This window comes from Artemia sp. Qi Xiang Cuo, chromosome 11, assembly GCF_049724085.1.
Source record: "Artemia sp. Qi Xiang Cuo chromosome 11, ASM4972408v1, whole genome shotgun sequence".
Lineage (NCBI taxonomy): Eukaryota > Metazoa > Arthropoda > Branchiopoda > Anostraca > Artemiidae > Artemia > Artemia sp. Qi Xiang Cuo.
Window position 1 is genome coordinate 35,629,515 of NC_142804.1, and position 21,315 is coordinate 35,650,829.

The 21,315-nt window shown below is 34.1% G+C and overlaps 2 protein-coding genes across 2 annotated transcripts in view; both read left to right on the forward strand.

Moving 5' to 3' along the window:
- Positions 1-9,191, forward strand: part of bc10 (BLCAP apoptosis inducing factor bc10) — a 30,146-nt gene extending 20,955 nt beyond the window's left edge. Inside the window, exon 2 of the mRNA XM_089096743.1 lies at positions 8,919-9,191. Within this exon, the coding sequence (XP_088952869.1) occupies positions 8,964-9,191 (228 nt within the window). The 5' untranslated portion in view covers positions 8,919-8,963. The remainder of the gene's footprint in view (positions 1-8,918) is intronic.
- The window catches only part of LOC148946925 (man(5)GlcNAc(2)-PP-dolichol translocation protein RFT1-like), a 51,240-nt gene continuing 39,042 nt past the window's right edge, over positions 9,118-21,315 (forward strand). Inside the window, exon 1 of the mRNA XM_089096742.1 lies at positions 9,118-9,256. Coding sequence (XP_088952868.1) covers positions 9,194-9,256 — 63 coding nt within the window. The 5' untranslated portion in view covers positions 9,118-9,193. The remainder of the gene's footprint in view (positions 9,257-21,315) is intronic.

The following is a 21,315-nucleotide window of genomic DNA, read 5'->3' on the forward strand; positions in this document are numbered from 1 at the left end:
GTCTACGTGCCGAAACTGTTACCTGTGTAAAAATAATGCGATTATAGACAGTGAATTTGCCAGAAAAATAAAAAGGGCATTGGCAGAAAATATCACTATGGAATATAAAGATGAATCGATGAAAAACAAAGTACCAGCAAACGTTACTGCCACTGATCAAACAGTCAATGAGCCAAATAATACCAAAGACGAAAAGCATATTGAGCCTGTCGATGACACGCCAGTAAAAGTTGTGTATGACGCAAAATGGAATAATGATTATTCTACTGATTACGAACTAAGAGAAGACAATAGTTACAATATCAAGAGAGAACATGGTGAACTATTTTATGGAACAGATTCAAAATGTCCAAAGTTGATCGTTGATATTAATAATGTATCATAATATATTTTTGTATTAATATTCTACATATCATTATTTCATTAAAAATATATTATGCATTACATTGTTATGTGTTCATTTTTTTTAGAGTATGCTAGCATATCAAACGTTTAGAATGTCTATTAAAACATCGGAGATGCAAGAAAAGGAATTTGCATACATCTATTGTCAGACACATGGGATAACATTGACAAAATCTCTACGCTTGCTCTGAGACACGATGTGGCTTTCCCACTGGTATTCTATGGCCGGTTATCGACACTACCTAGTCTATTGCAAGTATTAAATCAGTATTTTTACGCAGTTGAACGATAAACACATAAGTCATATCTTTAAAAAAAGTGAAGATGGAGTATTTTAATAAAGTGTGTTCACATGACAATGTTATTGTAGCATTGAATGCCGACAAGGAGAAGTATTTAAACTATGAAACAAGCACAAGTGGTAGCACTATTGGACATGTGTGCTTGCATTGTCATGACAGTAAAGAATTAAATTTCTTTGGAGTACTAAAAAACTTCAACTCTTATATTGGTAGATATTCGAGATTCAGATCTCCAGAGCTGATTGCACTAAAAAACAAATCTAACTTAAAAATAATCGTTAATGATAGGGGACAACACCTTGCAACAGTTTGAGGTAACGCGTTATTTGCTGATACAGCCTGTCGTTAGCTTACGGGTATTGCAATTCAACACAAGATAAAAAAAAGATAGGCCTACCCTTCTACTAATATTATAAACCATATCTTGTCTACGTGTCGAAACTTTTACCTGTCTGAAAATTATGTGATAATAGACAGTGAAATTGCCAGAAAAATAAAAAGGGCATTGGCAGAAAATATTACTATGGAATATAAAGATGAATCGATGAAAAACAAAGTACCAGCAAACGTTACTACCATTGATCAAACAGTCAATGAACCAAATAATACCAAAGACGAAAAGTATATTGAGCCTGTCGATGAGAAAAGGAATTTGCATACATCTATTGTCAGACACATGGGATAACATTGACAAAATCTACGTATCAGAATGAATAAATTCTTTATCAACATCCGTTGTTGGATATGTCATTATGAAAAAATTGTAAGTAAGTAAAAAACTCTTTCTTGGAGTCACCTCTTGGATACAAAATGCAGAAGTTTCATTTAAGAAATTAGGACAAAAATTGTAAGTAAGTAAGTAGCAAACTATTTCTTGAAGTCACCTCTTGGATAAACAATGAAGAAATTTCATTTAAGAAATTATGAAAAAATTGTAAGTAAGTAGCAAATTCTTTCTTTAATTCGCCTCCTGAATAAATAAAAAAGACATTTCATTCAATAAATTATGGCAAAATTCTAAGTAAGTAACAAACTCTTTATTGTTTTTACCTCTTGGATACACGATGTAGAGATTTCTTTCAAGAAATTATGAAAAAATTGTATGTAAGGAACAAACTCTTTCTTAGTCACCTCCTGGATACACAATGCAGAAATTTCATTTAAGAAATTATGAAAAAAAAATGTAAGTAAGTAGCAAATTCTTTCTTGAATTCGCATCCTGGATAAACAAAAAAGACATTTCATTCAAGAAATTATGACAAAATTTTAAGTAAGTAACATATTCTTTATTGTTTTCACATCTTGGATACACGATGTAGAAATTTCATTCCAGAAATTATGAAAAAATTCTAAGTAAGTAACAATCTCTTTCTTGAAGTCCCCTCTTGGATACACAATATGGAAATTTTATTCAAGAAATTATGAAAAATTTGCAAGTAGGTAACAAACTTTCTTGAAGTCACCTCTTGGATACACAATGCAGAAACTTCATTTAAGAAATTATTAAAAATTGTAAGTATGTAAGTAAGTAAGTAACAAATTCTTCCTTGAATTGACCAACTGGATAAACCAAAATTATATTTCATTCAAGAAATTGTGACAAAATTCTAAGTAAGTTGCAATCTCTTTCTTGAAGTCCCCTCTTGGATACACAATACGGAAATTTCATTCAAGAAATTATGAAAATATTTGTAAGTAAGTAACAAACTCTTTATTGATTTCACCTCTTGGATAAACAGTACAGATACTTCATTCAAGAAATTAAGAAAAATTCGCAAGTAAGTAACAAACTTTTTATTGATTTCACCTCTTGGATACACAATACAGAAATTTCATTCAATAAATTATGAAGAAATAGTACGTAAGTTACAAATTATTTTTTTGAAGTCACCTCTTAGATAAACAATGCAGAAACTTCATTTAAGAAATTAGGAAAAAAAATGTAAGTAAGAAAGTAACAAACTCTTTCTTGAATTCGCCGTTTGGATGCACAATACAGAAATTTAATTCAGGAAATTAGGAAAAAAAAATTATAAGTAAGTAACAAACTCTGTCTTGAAGTCACCTCTTGGATACACAATGCAGAAATTTTATTTAAGAAATTATGAAAAAAATTGTAAATAAGTAGCAAATTATTTCTTGAATTCGCCTCCTGGATAAACAAAAAGGGCATTTCATTCAACAAATTATGACAAAATTCTAAGTAAGTAACAAACTCTTTGTTGTTTTCACGTCTTGGATACACGATGTAGAAATTTCATTCCAGAAATTATGAAAATATTTGTAAGTAACAAACTCTTTATTGATTTCACCTCTTGGAAACACAATGCAGATATTTCATTCAAGAAATTATGAAAAAATCGCAAGTAAATAACAAACTCTTTATTATTTTCACCTCTTGGATACACAGTACAGATATTTCATTCAAGAAATTATAAAAAAATTGCAAGTAAGTAACAAACTCTTTCTTGAAGTCACCTCTTGGATACACAATGCAGAAACTTCATTTAAGAAATTATGAAAAAAATTGTCAGTAAGTTTGTAAATAAGTAAGTAACAATTTCTTCCTTGAATTCGCCACCTGGATAAACAAAAAAGACATTTCATTCAAGAAATTATGACAAAATTCTAAGTAAGTAACAACCTCTTTCTTGAATTCACCGTTTGGATGCACAATACAGAAATTTAATTCAGGAAATTATGAAAAAAATGAAAAAATCTTAAGTAAGTAACAAACTCTTTATTGTTTTCACCTCTTGGATATACAATACAGAAATTTAATTCAGGAAATTGTGGAAAAAAATTTGCAAACAAACTCTTTCTTGAACTCGCTTCCTGGAGATCGACTGAGCCCTTTTTCGAGTTTCTACGACAAAGATTTCAATGAAAACCTTTTATGCCCCCAGGGCATAACTTTTAACCTATGCCCTGAAGATTGTGGGGAGAGTGTCCTGCTCAAAGGTATAATATCCTAAACTTTGAACTGCGTGGAACAAAATGACTATCTCAAAATCTTTATTGGATGTGTTTGAGGAAATAGTGGGCCTGGAAGGGCTATTAGTTGCTTTCCAATCACTTTCGACTATTAAAAAGGGCACTAGCCATTTCAATTTCCAATCGAATGAGCCCTTTTTGAAGTTTCTACGACAGCGCGTTATATAGAAACCTTATATGCCCCTGGGCATAATTTACAGCCCTTGCCCTGAGGGCTGTGGGGAGGGGGTGGGTTTTTATCCTCAAAGACCTAATTTCCAGAACTTAAAACTACGTTGAGTAGAATGGCCATCTCAAAGTTTTGATTAGATGTGTTTGGGGAAAAGGTGGGCGTCAGCGGTGGGTAAGTTGCCCTCTATTCAGTTTCGACTCTTAAAAAGGGCACTAGCCCTTTGAATCTCCAATCGAATGAGCCTTTTTTGAAGTTTCTACGATAACACCTTCTATAAAAAAAAAAACAGGGCATAACCTACAACCCTTGCCCTGAGGGCTGTGGGGGAATGTCCTCCTCAAAAACACAATTTCTATCTGGATATCAACTACGCTGAACAAAATGGCTGTCTCAAAATTTTGATTGGATGTGTTTCGGAAAATGGTGGGCGTGGAAGGGTTGTTAGTCGCCTTCCAATCACTTTCGACTATTAAAAAGGGCACACGCCACTCCGATTTCCAATTTAATGGGCCCCTTTTCGAAGTTTCTACGACAACTTCTTCGATAGGAAGTTTCTTGTTCTAAAGGAAAAAATTGATGAATAATACATTCTGCCGACATCGCTCTTATATGCCCCCAGGGTATAACTTAAAATCCTTACCCTAAGGGTTGTGGGGGAGTCTCCAGCGCGATCGCGCTGCCTATGATTTATACAACAACTTTCTATATAAACCTTATATGCCCCCAGGGCATAACTTACTACCATTGCACTGAGAACTCTGAGGGAGTTATCATCCTAAAAGACGTAATTTCCAGAACGTTCAACTACGTTGAACAAAATGGATATCTCAAAATTTTGATTGGATGTGTTTCGGAAAATAGTGGGCGTGAGAGGGGCGTTAGTCGCAATCCGATCACTTTCTACTAGAAAAAAAGGCACTAGCCCTTTCAATTTCCAATTGAATGAGCCCTTTTGAAGTTTCTACGACAACGCTTTTAATAAAAACTTTATATGCCCCCAGGGCATAACTTACAGCCCTTTTACTGATGGCTCTGGGGGGGTTATCATCCTAAAAGACCTAATTTACAGAATTTTCAACTACGATGAACAAAATTGATATCTCAACATTTTGATTGGATGTATTTGGGAAAATGGTGGGCGTGAGAGGGGCGTTAGTCGCTATTCAATCACTTTCAACTATTAAAAAAGGCACTAGCCCTTTCTATTTCCAATTGAATGAGCCCTTTTGAAGTTTCTACGGCAACGCTTTCAATAAAAACTATATGTCCCCAGGGCATAACTTACAACCCTTGCCCTGAAGACTGTGGGGGAGGGGTTGTCATCCTCAAAGAATTAATTTCCTAAACTTTCAACTACGTTGAATAAAATGGCTATCTAAAAATTTTGATTGGATGTGTTTGGGGAAATTTTGGGCGTGAGAGGGGGGTTAGTTGCCCTCAAATCACTTTCGACTATTAAAAAGGGTACTAGCCCTTTGAATTTCAAATCGAATGAGTCCTTTTGAAGTTTCTGCGACAAAGATTTCAATAGAAACCTTATATACCCCCTGGGCATAACTTATAACCCTTGCCCTGAGCACTGTGGAGGGAGTGTCATGCTCATAGGTATAATTTCCTGAACTTTGAACGTTATGGGACAAATTGGCTATCTCAAAATTTTGATTGGATGTGTTTTGGGACATGATGGGAGTGGAAGGGGTGTTAGTTGTCTGCTAATCAATTTTTACTATTAAAAAGAGCCCGAGCCAATTCAATTTCCAATCGAATGAGCCCTTTTTGAAGTTTCTACGACAACGCGTTCTTCAAAAACCTTATATGCCCCCAGGGCATAAATTACAACCCTGGCCCTGAAGGCTCTGGGGGAGTGTCCTCCTCTAAAACATAATTTCTATCTGGAAATCAACTACGCTGAACAATATGGCTATGTCAAAATTTTGATTGGATGTGTTTCGGGAAATTATGGACGTGGAAGGGGTTTTAGTCGCCTTCCAATCACTTTCAACTATTAAAAAGGGCGCAAACCACTCCAGTTTCCGATTGAATAAGCCCTTTTCGAAGTTTCTGCGACAACTTCTTCGATAAGAAGTGCCCTGCTTTAAAGGAAAAAAATAATAAATAATACATTGTGCCAACATCGTTCTTATATGCTCTTAGGGCATAACTTAAAACTCTTGCCCCGAGGTTTGTGGGGGAGTGTCCTCCTCAAAAACATATTTTCTATCTGGAAATCAACTACGCTGAACCAAATGGCTATCTCAAAATTTTGATTGGATGTGTTTGGGGGAATAAATGGGCGTGGGGGGCTAGTTGTCCTCCAATCACTTTCAACTATTAAAAAGGGCACTAGCCACTCCAATTTCCAATCGAATGAGCCCTTTTCAAAGTTTCTACGACAACTCCTTCGATACGAAGTGCCCGGGTGTGGAGAAAGAAAAAAAAAATAGATAAGACATTGTGCCCATATCGTTCTTTACTTAGGCAGCGCTATCGCGCTGTCTATTATTAGCCATGTCTTGATGCCTACTGCAAAATGCTTGATTTTCAATTCAAAATGGATCCATTTCTGAAAATTACATTTTCCTAAATCAACTACATTCCAAAATAAAAAAAAATCTATTATCTAAAGTTTTGTCCAGAATAACTAACTTTGAAAACAATCAAAATTCATTCATTATATTACTAACCTAACTCCGTTTAATGTTGGTGTGAAAGGGCTTTGAAATCTGACTTTGTTTATTGGGGTAAAATTAGTTTCAAACTCTACTTCTTCACAGAATATGCAATTGATATTTCTCCGGGAGTCAGCAGTATTAATTGGAGGGGTGCAGGTGGCATTTGCTCCCTTTGGATTTTGAAAAAAATATCCTTCTTTTTGGGGTATTTTCATCGAAAGTATGTTTTTTCACTACTTCATTAAAAAATTGAAAAAAAACAATAAATTTGTCCCTCTATATTTCGAAAAACACTCGAAATATCCCCCCAGATTTTCATATATTGATACAACAGCCAGGACTCCTTTTGATTTCGGGTGCGCTAGTCAAGAACTAATCTACTGTTTTAGGCACAAATATAATAAATACAATTCAAAGTATGACTGGATTGTTTCCTCTCTGCTTGCATTTTACTCCAAGGGCAAAGGTGGCTGTTGAATCAGGTAGCCAGTGAGTTACAGGCTGAACCATCATCAAACCCATTAATTAACCCCATAAAAAAAAAAAAATTGCAATAACAACAAATAAGCAACTCACAACACAAAAAAAACTCTAGTTCCGTTGCCATTTTGAACTCTGGCAGAGCACATATATATATTGAAAAAACTTATACCTACTAGTTATTTTTTTCAGGTTTTTTTTTCTTTTTTTTGTATGCCTCACTTAGTGAAAGTTTGTGCTGACATTAAAAAAATGATCGATCAAATAATTCTAAACAATTGAGCTAAATGTTATAGAAACTTAGGTTAAATCAAAGGACTTGCAAAACAGTATTTGATCAAGTTATGGTGATAAGAATAAAAATAAGAGTTGGTTGTTTTACGCCTAATTTTTGAATGCAAGTTATGTCATGCAATTACCAAAAGTTCAAACAGAAACAGCAATTTCACACTTTTCATTATAGTTTCCTTCTTAAGTTTTTGGGAATTTTGTTATTTCATTGTTTTTGAAGAACAATGAAAATGACCCTGTCCATCAGTGATTTCAATACCTAAGAATGTGCACATACCAAAATTGTTTCATCTCAATCTACAGAATTTACACCTGTCAAGAGAGATCTGTGACTACAAATCTACACTGCTTTCCTTTGACCCAACATCATCTGAATATATTGGTAACTGTATTTCTTTGTTAAGGGCACAAACTTGTTAACACATACCTGATCTTCCTCTCTCAAGACCGCATAAGAAAGCTTAAACTGCCAACACTTAAGTAAATGAGGAGACAATGAGGCTCAAGTCATGTTTGGAAAACCATCATTCCTCCTCTCTGATTTGCTATGATCTTGCTGTCATTACAAGGAGATTTGACAGCAAACCAGCTTCACAAAAATTCGCCATAGCTTCTTTTTAGTTTTTTCAGTCTCAGCATGAACAACATATCTGAAGAAACCTTATTGACTGACACAATTGACAAGTATAATATTAGGGTTGTCAAGGACTGGTCACTCAGTCCAGTTCTCTAGTCTGAACAAATCCTTCAGGAATTCTAGAGGCTCTCGAACATTATCTTGCAGAAGAAATTTAAGGTACATATAAAAATGTTTGAGAATAGGCAGATCAGTGGAGAAGTCAAACACCATGTGGATTAAAAAAAGAACAACTGATAATTATGAACTGAGGTCAGCCAATTAAACCTATGCAATAACTGCATGAAACTTGTGGAAATTGAAGGACATTATGCCACAAGTCTTATCTTTTGCCAAAGTGGCAGGATGATCGATTTTTTTTAGTGAATTTATCCTATCTGAAGAGTAACCAGGAATATTAAGTAACAGGAATGGAGTTTCTTGTAGACATGTAATGTCAAAATTCTTTAGAGCGATAAATTCCGTATATATTTTGTTTTAAAATTAGAAAGAGATCCTACATTCAGTCAAAATACTGAGGCGTGAAAGTCTGATTTATTTCTGGTCATTTAATTGATCCGGATGTTGTATATGGCTAGCAGTGGTGATAAGTCAGTTGCTGATTGGTTTAAGCTTTTTTTGTAGAACCTGATCTTAGTGTTTTATGGATGATGCATGTGAGACTAAGTATATTTTAAGAAATTTTTCGACTATAGTCAGGCAAATTTATGATAAGCAAGTTTCTGAATTTCGTTTTTGATTAATTGAAAGAATTCTTGTCGTAAGTTTTTCTTTCTCATGAGTGATCCAAAACAACCAAATTCACATCATTTCTTGTACACGTATTTTTCCGTTAGTTCTCTTTTGAAGTAGAATATCCATCTTGTAAAAAAAAAGGCTCGGTTTTGCTTTTGTAGCAGATTTTTAGCGCTTCTTTGGTAATTGCTGCTTATTGTTGTAATAGTTGCTAATTATGTCACTTGTAGTTTCAGGTGTAGAAATGGTGTAGTGAAACGCAGTGAGTGGTGATAATGTATTGTTTGCAGTGGCTTTTACCAGTGCTCTTGATACCAAAGCCAATCAACCCTGCTTTTTTTCATAATTATATTGCATTCATTGGTCTCTATTTAACGGGATTCTTCTTGGAGAAGCAACCTTGCACTATATGCACCGTTGCTTTTCTGACTGCACTCTTCCTTCTATGTTACAGTGGAACTGGAAATTGTTTTTTCTGGTATACCTGTGAAGCTTCATACTAAAAATGGATTCCCAGGAAGTCTTGGACAGCAGTATTAGATCGGCCTCTTACAACATTTTACTTCAGGTTAGATTTTTGTTTATATTCAGTCTAGTGCTTTAGACTTTTCGGTCCTAAGTTGTTAATTCTGCTTTGTCTATTTGAATACAAAAATGTCCGTATTTTTGATCCACTTTATGTCTTAATTAAATTTAAAAAAAAACAAGTTCTTTTAACTGAAAGTAAGGAGCGACATTAAAACTTAAAACGAACAGAAATTATTCCGTATATGAAACGGGCTTTCCCCTCCTCAATGCCTCGCTCTTTACGCTAGTTTTTTATTGTTTTAAAAAATAGAGTTGGGAGAAAGAATAAAACTTTAGCGTAAAGAGTGAGGCGTTGAGGAGGGGACAGCCCCTTCCGTATACGGAATAATTTCTATTCGTTTTAAGTTTTAATGTTGCTCCTTACTTTCAGTTAAAAAAACTTGTTTTTTTATTTAATTTCTGAATGTTTTTTAATTAATGCAGGTTTTGATTTTGGCTCACCGTACATGAATAATTAAAACGTTTTTTTGCGTACTAATTTCACTCTTTTTGGCTAAATGGCTTTCCCGAACTTTTAATCTGACAATTTTGAGAAAAAAAGGGGCGGGGGAGGGGGCCTAGTTGCCCTCCATTTTTTTTGGTTATTTAAAAAGGGCACTAGAACTTTTAATTTCATTTATGAACGTTTTTATTAGTAATAAATATACGTAACTTACGAATTAACTTACGTAACAAACTTTGATATGTGTATGTTTTTATTACGTATGTTATTGGGTTCACTTCCCTAGTCAATACTTGCTCTTTACGCTAAAGTTCGAATTTTGTTCCAGTTCTTTAAGAATGACCCCTTAATCACAAAGGCCGTTAATTAGAATAAATAGCTCGAATGAAAGTACAAAAAAAACTTTAGCGTAAAGAGCGATGTATTGACTAGGGGGCGAACCCAATCATATAAGTAATAATTTATGTTCGTTTTAAGTTTTGATGTTGCTCTTTACTTTCAGTTGAAGAACTTGTTTTTTATTTGATTTCTGATCATTTTATTAAATAATGCTGGCAAATGTAACGCCCCCTTCATAGCAATGTCCCTTACCTCATGAAAACTTCCTCCATGGAAAGATCCTCCCACGTAACCCCCCCCCCACACTAGCAGAAAAAATCCCCTCTGAAAACTTTTGTATTCTTCCCAATAACCAATACTACCATATATGTAAACATCGGGCAAAGTTTATAACTTGTAAACCTTCCCCCGAGGACTGTGGGGGATTAAGTCATCCTCAAAGACATAATTATTATATTTTTAGACCATGATGATCAAAATGGTTATTTAAAATTTTTGATCGGGTGACATTGGGAAAAAATGAGCGTGGGAGGGGGGCTAGTTGCCCTTCATTTTTTTTGTCACTTAAAAAGGGCACTAGAGCTTTTAATTTCCGTTCGAATGAGCCCTCCCGGGATATTCTTGGACCACTAGGTCGATACGATCACCCCTGGAAAAAAAAATTAACATGCATCCTTGATTTTTCTTCTGGCAAGAAAAGTAGAAAGCTATCCTATACTCCGGGACGAACCACGTGGTTTATGGTTTTCTCACTGAGAATGAAAAAACAGGATTTTTCTCACTTGAAAAAACAGGAATTTTCTCACATTTATGGATGTTTCTTGGACGGTTATGTGTGTTGGTCAATTTATTTGATGTTTTTCATGGATGTCAACATTAATTTATGTCTGTTTTATGGTTTTTGTCAGTGAGAATGGAAAAATAGAATTTTTCTCACTTTAAAAAAAAGGAATTTTCTAACTTTTATGGACGTTTCTTGGACGGTTATGTGTGTTGGTCAATTTATTTGATGTTTTTCATGGATGTCATCATCAATTTATGTCTGTTTTATGGTTTTTGTCAGTGAGAATTTGAAAAACATGAATTTTCTCACATTTATGGTTGTTTCTTGGACGGTTATGAGTGTTGGTCAATTTATTTGATGTTTTTCTCGGATGTCAACAGTAATTTATGTCTGTTTTATGATTTTATTCAGTGAGAATGAAAAAACAGGAACTTTCTTACTTTGATGGATGTCAACAGCAATTTATGTCTGGTTAGGTGACGTGGTTAATGAGGTCGATGACCTCTTTTTCCAAGGAGAATTGTTTCCGGAAGTTTATTAATATCTTTGGAGTTCGACCAGAATTGTTTCCGGGGCAAAGTTTAGATCACACGTGACAGATGATGTCATGGTTGATTGATTTGACACGAAAGGGGAATTATTTTGTTGTTTCTAAGGAAAATTATTGATTCACGAAAGGGGAATTAATTTGTTGTTTCCAAAGAGAATTGTTTTCGAGCGAATGACTATTAATGTCTTTGGAGTTCTACCAGGAGACTTGTTTCTGGGTGAATGTTTTGACCTTAGCGATGAAGTGATTAGCGCGCGAAAGGGTTTCTTAGTAATTTCAAATGTGACAGCGCAGAGATGCCAAAACAAAAGGAACACGCTAAAGTTACGATGAGGGGCTATTTGGGCGAAACCATTTTAGAAATTTTAGGGAATTATTTTTGCGAAACAGTTAGAGATATTTTAAAAGATGATTTTAAAAGATGATTTTAGAAGAGAATTTGAGGGTGAAACTCTGTGGTCGTTATAATACACAAGTTCCATTTGAACAGTGTCGTGAGGTCCCTACCCCAACCCAAAGGCCCTCCCCCGGTCCGCAAAGGTCCACCGGGCTCCCAAAGGACCACCCGGCCCTCAAGGGCCCCAAAGGCCCTCCCGGGCCCCCAAAGGTCCCCCGGGGTCCCAAAGGACCACCCGGCCCTCAAGGGCCCCCCAGACCCCCAAAGGCCCTCCCCCGGTCCCCAAAGGTCCCCCGGGCTCCCAAAGGACCACCCGGCCCTCAAAGGCCCCCAGACCCACAAAGGCCCTCCCCGGGCCCCCAAAGAGTCCCCTCCCCATTTTTTTAATACTTGTTTGTGCACGTTATTATATCTTTTCAGAACAAGTTCCTTTCTTAATGTCATCCCTTAACCCATTTTTACAAGTTGAAGTACCAATCCTATCACCACAAATTTACTATACAGCTTTTTGGATACCCCAACATCAAGCAATAGTTTTCAAAAGACATTTCAGAGCAACTTCATTTCTTAATGTTCATTCTAAACCCATTTTCCAGCTTAAAGTACCCATCCTTTTCTACCATGCAATACTTTTCAAAGACATTTCAGAACAAGGTCCTTTCTTTATGTTCATTCTAAACCTATTTTCCAACTTGAAGTACTTATCTTTTTCACCCACAACTTTACTTTACAGTTTTTTGGATACCTCAACACCAAGAAATACCTTTCAAAAGGCATTTCAGAGCAACTTCTTTTCTTAATGTCCATTCTAAACCCATTTTACAAATTGAAGTACCCATCCTTTACACCCAAAACTTTACTGTACAGCTTTTTGAATGCGCCAACACCAATTATTACTTTTAAAAAGTATAATTGAAGTAGCCATCCTTTTCACCTACAACTTTACTGTACTGCTTTTTTTAATGCTCCAACACCAAGCAGTACTTATCAAAAGGCATTTAAGAACCAGATATTTTCTTAATGTACCTCCTAAACCCATTTTAAAAATTGAAGTACCCATCCTTTACACCCAAAACTTTACTTTACAGCTTTTTGAATGCGCCAACACCAAGCAATACTTTTCAAAGGGCATTTCAGAACCAGTTCTTTTCATAATGTCCATCCTAAACCCATTTTACAAGTTGGAGTACCCAACCTTTACACCCACAACTTTACTTTACAGCTTTTTGAATGCTCCAACACCAAGCAATACTTTTCAAGGGCATTTCAGAACAAGTTCTTTTCATAATGTCCTTCCTAAACCCATTTTACAAGTTGAAGTACCCATCCTTTTCATCCACAACTTTACTTTACAGATTTTTTAATTCCCGACCCCAAGAAGTACTTTTCAAAAGACATTTCAGAACAAGTTCATTTCTTAATGTCCATCCTAAAACCATTTTACAAGTTGAAGCATCCATCCTTTTCACCCACAACTATACTTTTCAGCTTTTTGGATACCTCAACACCAGGAAATACTTTTCAAAGACCATTTCAGAGCAAGTTCCTTTCTTAATGTCCATCCCAAACCCATTTTACAACTTGAAGTACTTATCTTTTTCACCCACAACTTTACTTTACAGCTTTTAGATATCTCAACACCAAGCAATACTTTTCAAAAGACATTTCAGAGCAAGTTGTTTTCTTAATTTCCATCCTAAACCCATTTTCCAACTTGAAGCATCCATCCTTTTCACCCTCAACTTTACATTACAGCTTTTTGGATACCTCAACACCAAGAAATACTTTTCAAAAGACATTTCAGAGCAAGTTCCTTTCTTAATGTCACTTCTAAACCTATTTTCAAACTTGAAGTACACATCCTTTTCACCCACAACTTTACTTAACAGCTTTTTGGATACCTCAACACCAAGAAATACTTTTCAAAAGGCATTTTAGAGCAAGTTCCTTTCTTAATGTCCCTTCTAAACCCATTTTACAACTTGAAGCATCCATCCTTTTCACCCACAACTTTACATTACAGCTTTTGGATACCTCAACACCATGAAATACTTTTCAAAGGGTATTTCAGAGCAAGTTCCTTTCTTAATGTCCCTTCTAAACCCATTTTCCAAGCTTGAAATACTTATCCTTTTCACCCACAACTTTACTTTACAGCTTTTTGGATACCTCAACACCAAGAAATACTTTTCAAAAGACATTTCAGAGCAAGTTCCTTTCTTAATGTCCCTTCTAAACTCATTTTACAAGTTGAAGCATCCATCCTTTTCACCCACAACTTTACTATACTGCATTTTTGGATACCTCAACACCAAGCAATACTTTTCAAAGGGCATTTCAGAACAAGTTCCTTTCTTAATGTCCCTTCTAAACCCATTTTCCAACTTGAAGTACCCATCCATTTCACCCACAACTTTACTTTACAGCTTTTTGGATACCTCGTCACTAAGCAATACTTTTCAAAAGACATTTCAGAGCAAGTTACTTTCTTAATGACCATCCTAAACCAATTTTACAAGTTGAAGCACTTATCTTTTTCACCACAACTATACTTTACAGCTTTTTGGATACCTCAACACCAAGAAATACTTTTCAAAAGGCATTTCAGAGCAATTTCCTTTTTTAATGTCCCTGATAAACCCATTTTCCACGTTGAAGTACCCATCCTTTTTACACACATCATTACTTTACAGCTTTTTGGATACCCCAACACCAAGAAATACTTTTCAAAAGACATTTCAGAACAAGTTACTTTCTTAATGACCTTCCTAAACCAATTTTACAAGTTAAAGCACTTATCTTTTTCACCACAACTTTACTTTACAGCTTTTTTGGTACCTCAACACCAAAAAATACCTTTCAAAAGACATTTCAGAGCAATTTCTTTTCTTAATGTCCCTCATAAACCCATTTTCCAACTTGAAGCACCCATCCATTCCACCCACAACTTTCCTTTACAGCTTTTTTGGATACCTCAACTCCAAGCAATACTTTTCAAAGGCATTTCAGAACAAGTTGTTTTCTTAATGTCCCTTCTAAACCAATTTTACAAGTTGAAGTACTTATCTTTTTCATCACAACTTTACTTTACGACTTTTTGCATACCCCATCATCAAGCAATACTTTTCAAAAGGCTTTATTATGCCCTTTCAGAACAAGTTCTTTACGTAATGTCCTTCCTAAACCAATTTTACAATTTGAAGTACTCATCTTTTTCCCCACAACTTTACTATAAGGCTTTTCGAATAACCCAACATCAAGCAATACTTTTCAAAAGGCTTTATTATATCTTTTCAGAGCAAGTTCTTCACGTAATTTTCTTCCTAAACCCATTTACAAGTTGAAGTGCTTATCTTTTTCCCCACAACTGTACTTTACGACTTTTTTGCACACCCAAACATCAAGCAATACTTTCCAAAAGGCTTTATTATATCTTTTCAGAACAAGTTTTTTTCTTAATGTCCTTCTAAAACCATTTTACAAGTTGAAGTAGTTATCTTCTTCACCACAACTTTACTTTACGACTTTTTGCACACCCCAAGATCAAGCAATACTTTTCAAAAGGCTTAATTATATCTTTTCAGAACAAGTTCCTTTCTTAATATTCTTCTTAAACCAATTTTACAAATTCTAAATTTTTTCTTAGTAGATAGAAAAAGCTATAGCATACCTGTGAATATTTTCCCGGAAGATAAAAAGTTCTAGTTCAATTTTTAATTTTCTCAACGAAGTGAAGAAAAGTTCAAGTTCTATTCTGAATTTTCTCAATGAAAAAGAAATTAGTTATTGATCATTTCTATTTTTCCAAATAATATAAATATTTTCCAACTTCAAAATGAACACACACAAAAACTTACACACACACAAAAACTTACACACACACAAAAACTTACACACACACACACAAACTTACACACATACAAAAACCTACTCACACACACAAAAACTTACACACACACAAAAACCTACTCACACACACAAAAACTTTATTTCAGACTAAGTTCCTTTCTTAATGTCCCTTCTAAACCCATTTTTCAACTTGAAGTACCCATCCGTTTCACCCACAACTTTACTTTACAGCTTTTTGAATACCTCAACACCAAGCAATACTTTTCAAAAGACATTTCAGAGCAAGTTTCTTTCTTAATGTCCTTCCTAAACCCATTTTAAAAGTTGAAGCATTCATCCTTTTCACCCCCCAACTTTACTTTACAGCTTTTTGGATACCTCAACACCAAGAAATACCTTTCAAAAGACATTTCAGAGCAAGTTCTTTTCTTAATGTCACTCATAAACCCATTTTCCAACTTGAAGTACCCATCCGTTTCACCCAAAACTTTACATTACAGCTTTTTGGATACCTCAACTCCAAAAAATACTTTTCAAAGGCATTTAAGAACAAGTTCTTTTTTTAATTTCCTTCCTAAACCAATTTTACAAGTTGAAGTACTTATCTTTTTCACCACAACTTTAATTTACGACTTTTTGCATACCCCAACATCAAGCAATACTTTTCAAAAGGCTTTATTATGCCCTTTCAGAACAAGCTCTTTACGTAATGTCCTTCCTAAATCAATTTTACAAGTTGAAGTAATCATCTTTTCCCCCACAACTTTACTATAAGGCTTTTCGAATAACCCAGCACCAAGAAATACTTTTCAAAAGGCTTTATTATATCTTTTCAGAACAAGTTCTTCACGTAATTTTCTTCCTAAGCCCATTTACAAGTCGAAGTATTTATCTTTTTCAACACAACTTTACTTTACGACTTTTTGCACACCCAAACATAAAGCAATACTTTCCAAAAGGCTTTATTATACGTATATTTTCAGAACACGTTTTTTTTCTTAATGTCCTTCTTAAACCATTTTTACAAGTTGAAGTAGTTATCTTCTTCACCATAACTTTACTTTACGACTTTTTGCACACCCCAAGATCAAGCAATACTTTTCAAATGGCTTTATTATATCTTTTCAGAACAAGTTCCTTTCTTAATATCCTTCTTAAACCAATTTTACAATTTCTAAATTTTTTCTTAGTAGATAGAAAAAGCTATAGCATACTTGTGAATATTTTCCCGGAAGATAAAAAGTTCTAGTTCAATGTTTAATTTTCTCAACGAAGTGAAGAAAAGTTCAAGTTCTACTCTGAATTTTCACAATGAAAAAGAAATTAGTTATTGATCATTTCTATTTTTCCAAATAATATATATATTTTCCAACTTCAAAATGGGCACACACAAAAACTTACACACACACAAAAACTTACACACTCACATAAAAACTTACACACACACACAAAAACCTACTCACACACACAAAAACTTTATTTCAGAGCAAGTTCCTTTCTTAATGTCCCTTCTAAACCCATTTTCCAACTTGAAGTACCCATCCGTTTCAACCCACAACTTTACTTTAGAGCTTTTTGGATATCTCAACACCAGGCAATACTTTTCAAATGACATTTTAGGGCAAGTTCTTTTCTTAATGTCCCTTCTAAACCTATTTCCCAAGTTGAAGTACCCCACATTTTCACCACAACTTTACTTTACAGCTTTTTGGTTGCCTCAAAACCAAGAAATACCTTTCAAAAGGCATTTTAGAGCAAGTTCTTTTCTTAATGTCCCTCATGAACCCATTTTCCAACTTGAAGTACCCATCCGCTTCACCCACAACTTTACTTTACAGCATTTTTGGATACCTTAACTCCAAGCAATACATTTCAAAGGCATTTCAGAACAAGTTCTTTTCTTAATGTCCTTCCTAAACCAATTTTACAAGTTGAAGTACTTATCTTTTTCACCACAACTTTACGACTTTTTGCATACCCCAACATCAAGCAATACTTTTCAAAAGGCTTTATTATGCCCTTTCAGAACAAGTTCTTTACGTAATGTCCTTCCTAAACCAGTTTTACAAGTTGAAGTACTCATCTTTTCCCCCACAACTTTACTATAAGGCTTTTCGAATAACCCAACATCAAGCAATACTTTTCAAAGGGCTTTATTATATCCTTTCAGAACATGTTGTTCACTTAATTTTCTTCAGAAACCCATCTAATAGTTGAAGTACTTATCTTTTTCACAACGACCTTACTTTACTACTTTTCGCACATCCATATATCAAGTAATAGTTTAACAAAGGATTTATTATATCCTTTCATAACACGTTTTTTTCTTAATGCCTCTCTCATACCGTATTTACGAGTTGATGTAGTTATGTTCCTTACCTTAACTATACTTTTCATCTTTTTGCACACCCCAAGATCAAACAATACTTTTTAAATGGCTTTATGATATCTTTTCAGAACAAGCTCCTTTCTTAATATCCTTCTTAAACCAATTTAACAATTTCTAAATTTTTTCTCAGTAGATAGAAAAAGCTATAGCATACCTGTGAATATTTTCCCGGAAGATAAAAAGTTCTAGTTCAATGTTTAATTTTCTCAACGAAGTGAAGAAAAGTTCAAGTTCTATTCTGAATTTTCTCAATGAAAAAGAAATTAGTTATTGATCATTTCTATTTTTCCAAATAATATAAATATTTTCCAACTTCAAAATGGGCACACACAAAAACTTACACACACATAAAAACTTACACACTCACATAAAAACTTACACACAACACAAAAATCTACTCACACACACAAAAACTTACACACACACAAAAACCTACTCACACACACAAAAACTTACACACACACAAAAACCTACACACACACACAAAAACCTACTCACACACACAAAAACTTACACACGCATTTACTCAATGAAGCACAAAATGTTCAAGTTCCATTCTAATTTTTCAAGGAAAATAAAAAAGGTTCCACTTCAGTTCTGTTTTTTCTTCTCAAATAGAAGAAAAATCTTTAGTTATGTTCTCATTTTAAATTTTACCACCTTTGTCTTATGGATTTACCATTCAAATTTTTAAATTAGAAAATGAGTGACTCGTTCTACTGTTAAAGAAAATCATTCAAACTCGTTCATCTAACCTCCAAAACAATAGGTTAGGTATAAATAAATATTAATAACGAGAAACATTTCTCCTCGTTTAATTTAGTTTATTTTAACTTATTATGCGCGCTTATTATATTTTATGCAAGCATTTTTCGTTGAGAATGGTTTTGTTGGGTTATTATAGATTAAATTATTCTATATTAGGTTAAGTTATCATAAGTTCGCTTCACTTAGGTTAGGTTAGGTGATAGACAGGCAAAAATTTAGGTGAATGGTTAGGTTAGGTTAGACTAGATTAAGTTAGGTTAAGTTAGGATAGGTTAGCCTACGTACGCACGCGTACGTAGGCTAACCTAGCCTAACCTAACTTAATCTAGTCTAACCTAACCTAACCATTCACCTAACTTTTTGCCTGTCTCTCACCTAACCTAACCTAAGTGAAGCGTACGTAGGATAACCTAACCATACTCGCCGGAAACGGTTATGTTAACTTATCATGAGCTCTCATAATAAAATAACCTAAATTAACTTAAACGATGAGAAATGTTTATATTTATTAATACTTATTTATACATAACCTATTGTTTTGGAGGTTAGATGAACAAGTTTTAATGATTTTCTTTAACAGTAGAATGAGTCACACATTTTTTAATTTAAAAATTTTAATGGTAAATCAATAAGACTAAAGAGTTAAAATTTAAAATTATAACAGAAATTTAAATTTTTCACTTCTGATAAAAAAAAAAAAGAACTGAAGTGGAACTTTTTTATTTTCCTTGGAAAAATAGAACGGACCTTGAACCGTTTGTGCTTCATTGAATAAGTGTGTGTTGAAGTTTTTGTGTGTGTGTAAGTTTTTGTGTGTGAGAGTAAGTTTTTTTGTGTGTGTGTAAGTTTGTGTATGTGTGAGTAGGTTTTTGTGTGTGTGTAAGTTTTGTGTGTGTGAGTAGATTTTTGTGTTGTGTGTACGTTTTTCTGTGAATGTGTAAGTTTGTATGTGTGTGTAAGTTTTTGTGTGTGCCCATTTTGAAGTTGGAAAATATTTATATTATTTTGAAAAATAGAAATGATCAATAAATAATTTCTTATCCATTCAGAAAATTCAGAATAGAGCTTAAACTTTTCTTCACTTCGTTGAGAAAATTAAACATTGAACTAGAACTTTTTATCTTCCGGGAAAATATTCACAGGTATGCTATAGCTTTTTCTCTCTACTAAGAAAAAATATAGAAATTGTAAAATTGGTTTAAGAAGGATATTAAGAAAGGAGCTTGTTCTGAAAAGATATAATAAAGCCTTTTGAAAAGTATTGCTTGATCTTGGGGTGTGCAAAAAGTTGTAAAGTCAAGTTATGGTGAAGAAGATAACTACTTCAACTTGTAAAAATGGTTTAAGAAGGACATTAAGAAGAAAAACGTGTTCTGAAAAGATATAATAAAGCCTTTTGGAAAGTATTGCTTGATGTTTGGGTGTGCATAAAGTCGTAAAGTAAGGTCGTGGTGAAAAAGATAAGTACTTCGACTAGTAAATGGGTTTAGGAAGAAAATTACGTGAAGAACTTGTTCTGAAAAGATATAATAAAGCCTTTTGAAAAGTATTGCTTGATGTTGGGTTATTCGAAAAGCCTTATAGTAAAGCTGTTGGGGAAAAGATGAGTACTTCAAATTGTAAAATTGGTTTAGGAAGGACATTACGTAAAGAACTTGTTCTGAAAGGGCATAATAAAGCCTTTTGAAAAGTATTGCTTGATGTTGGGGTATGCAAAAAGTCGTAAAGTAAAGTTTTGGTGTAAAGGATAAGTACTTCAACTTGTAAAATTGGTTTAGGAAGGACATTAAGAAAAGAACTTGTTCGGAAATGGCTTTGAAAAGTATTGCTTGGAGTTGAGGTATCCAAAAAAGCTGTAAAGTAAAGTTGTGGGTAAAGCGGATGGGTACTTCAAGTTGTAAATGGGCTTATAAGGGACATTAAGAAAAGAACTTGCTCTAAAATGCCTTTTGAAAGGTATTTCTTGGTTTTGAGGCAACCAAAAAGCTGTAAAGTAAAGTTGTGGTGAAAATGATGGGTACTTCAACTTGGGAAATAGGTTTAGAAGGGACATTAAGAAAGGAACTTGCCCTAAAATGTCATTTGAAAAGTATTTCCTGGTGTTGAGGTATCCAAAAAGCTGTAAAGTAAAGTTGTGTGTTGAAACGGATGGGTACTTCAAGTTGGAAAATGGGTTTAGAAGGGACATTAAGAAAGGAACTTGCTCTGAAATAAAGTTTTTATGTGTGTGAGTAGGTTTTTCTGTGTCTGTAAGTTTTTGTGTGTGTGAGTAGGTTTTTGTGTGTGTGTGTGTGTAAGTTTTTATGTGAGAGTGTAAGTTTTTGTGTGTGCCCATTTTGAAGTTGGAAAATATTTATATTATTTGGAAAAATAGAAATGATCAATAACTAATTTCTTTTTCATTGAGAAAATTCAGAATAGAACTTGAACTTTTCTTCACTTCGTTGAGAAAATTAAACATTGAACTAGAAAGTATTGCTTGATGTTGGGTTATTCGAAAAGCCTTATAGTAAAGTTGTGC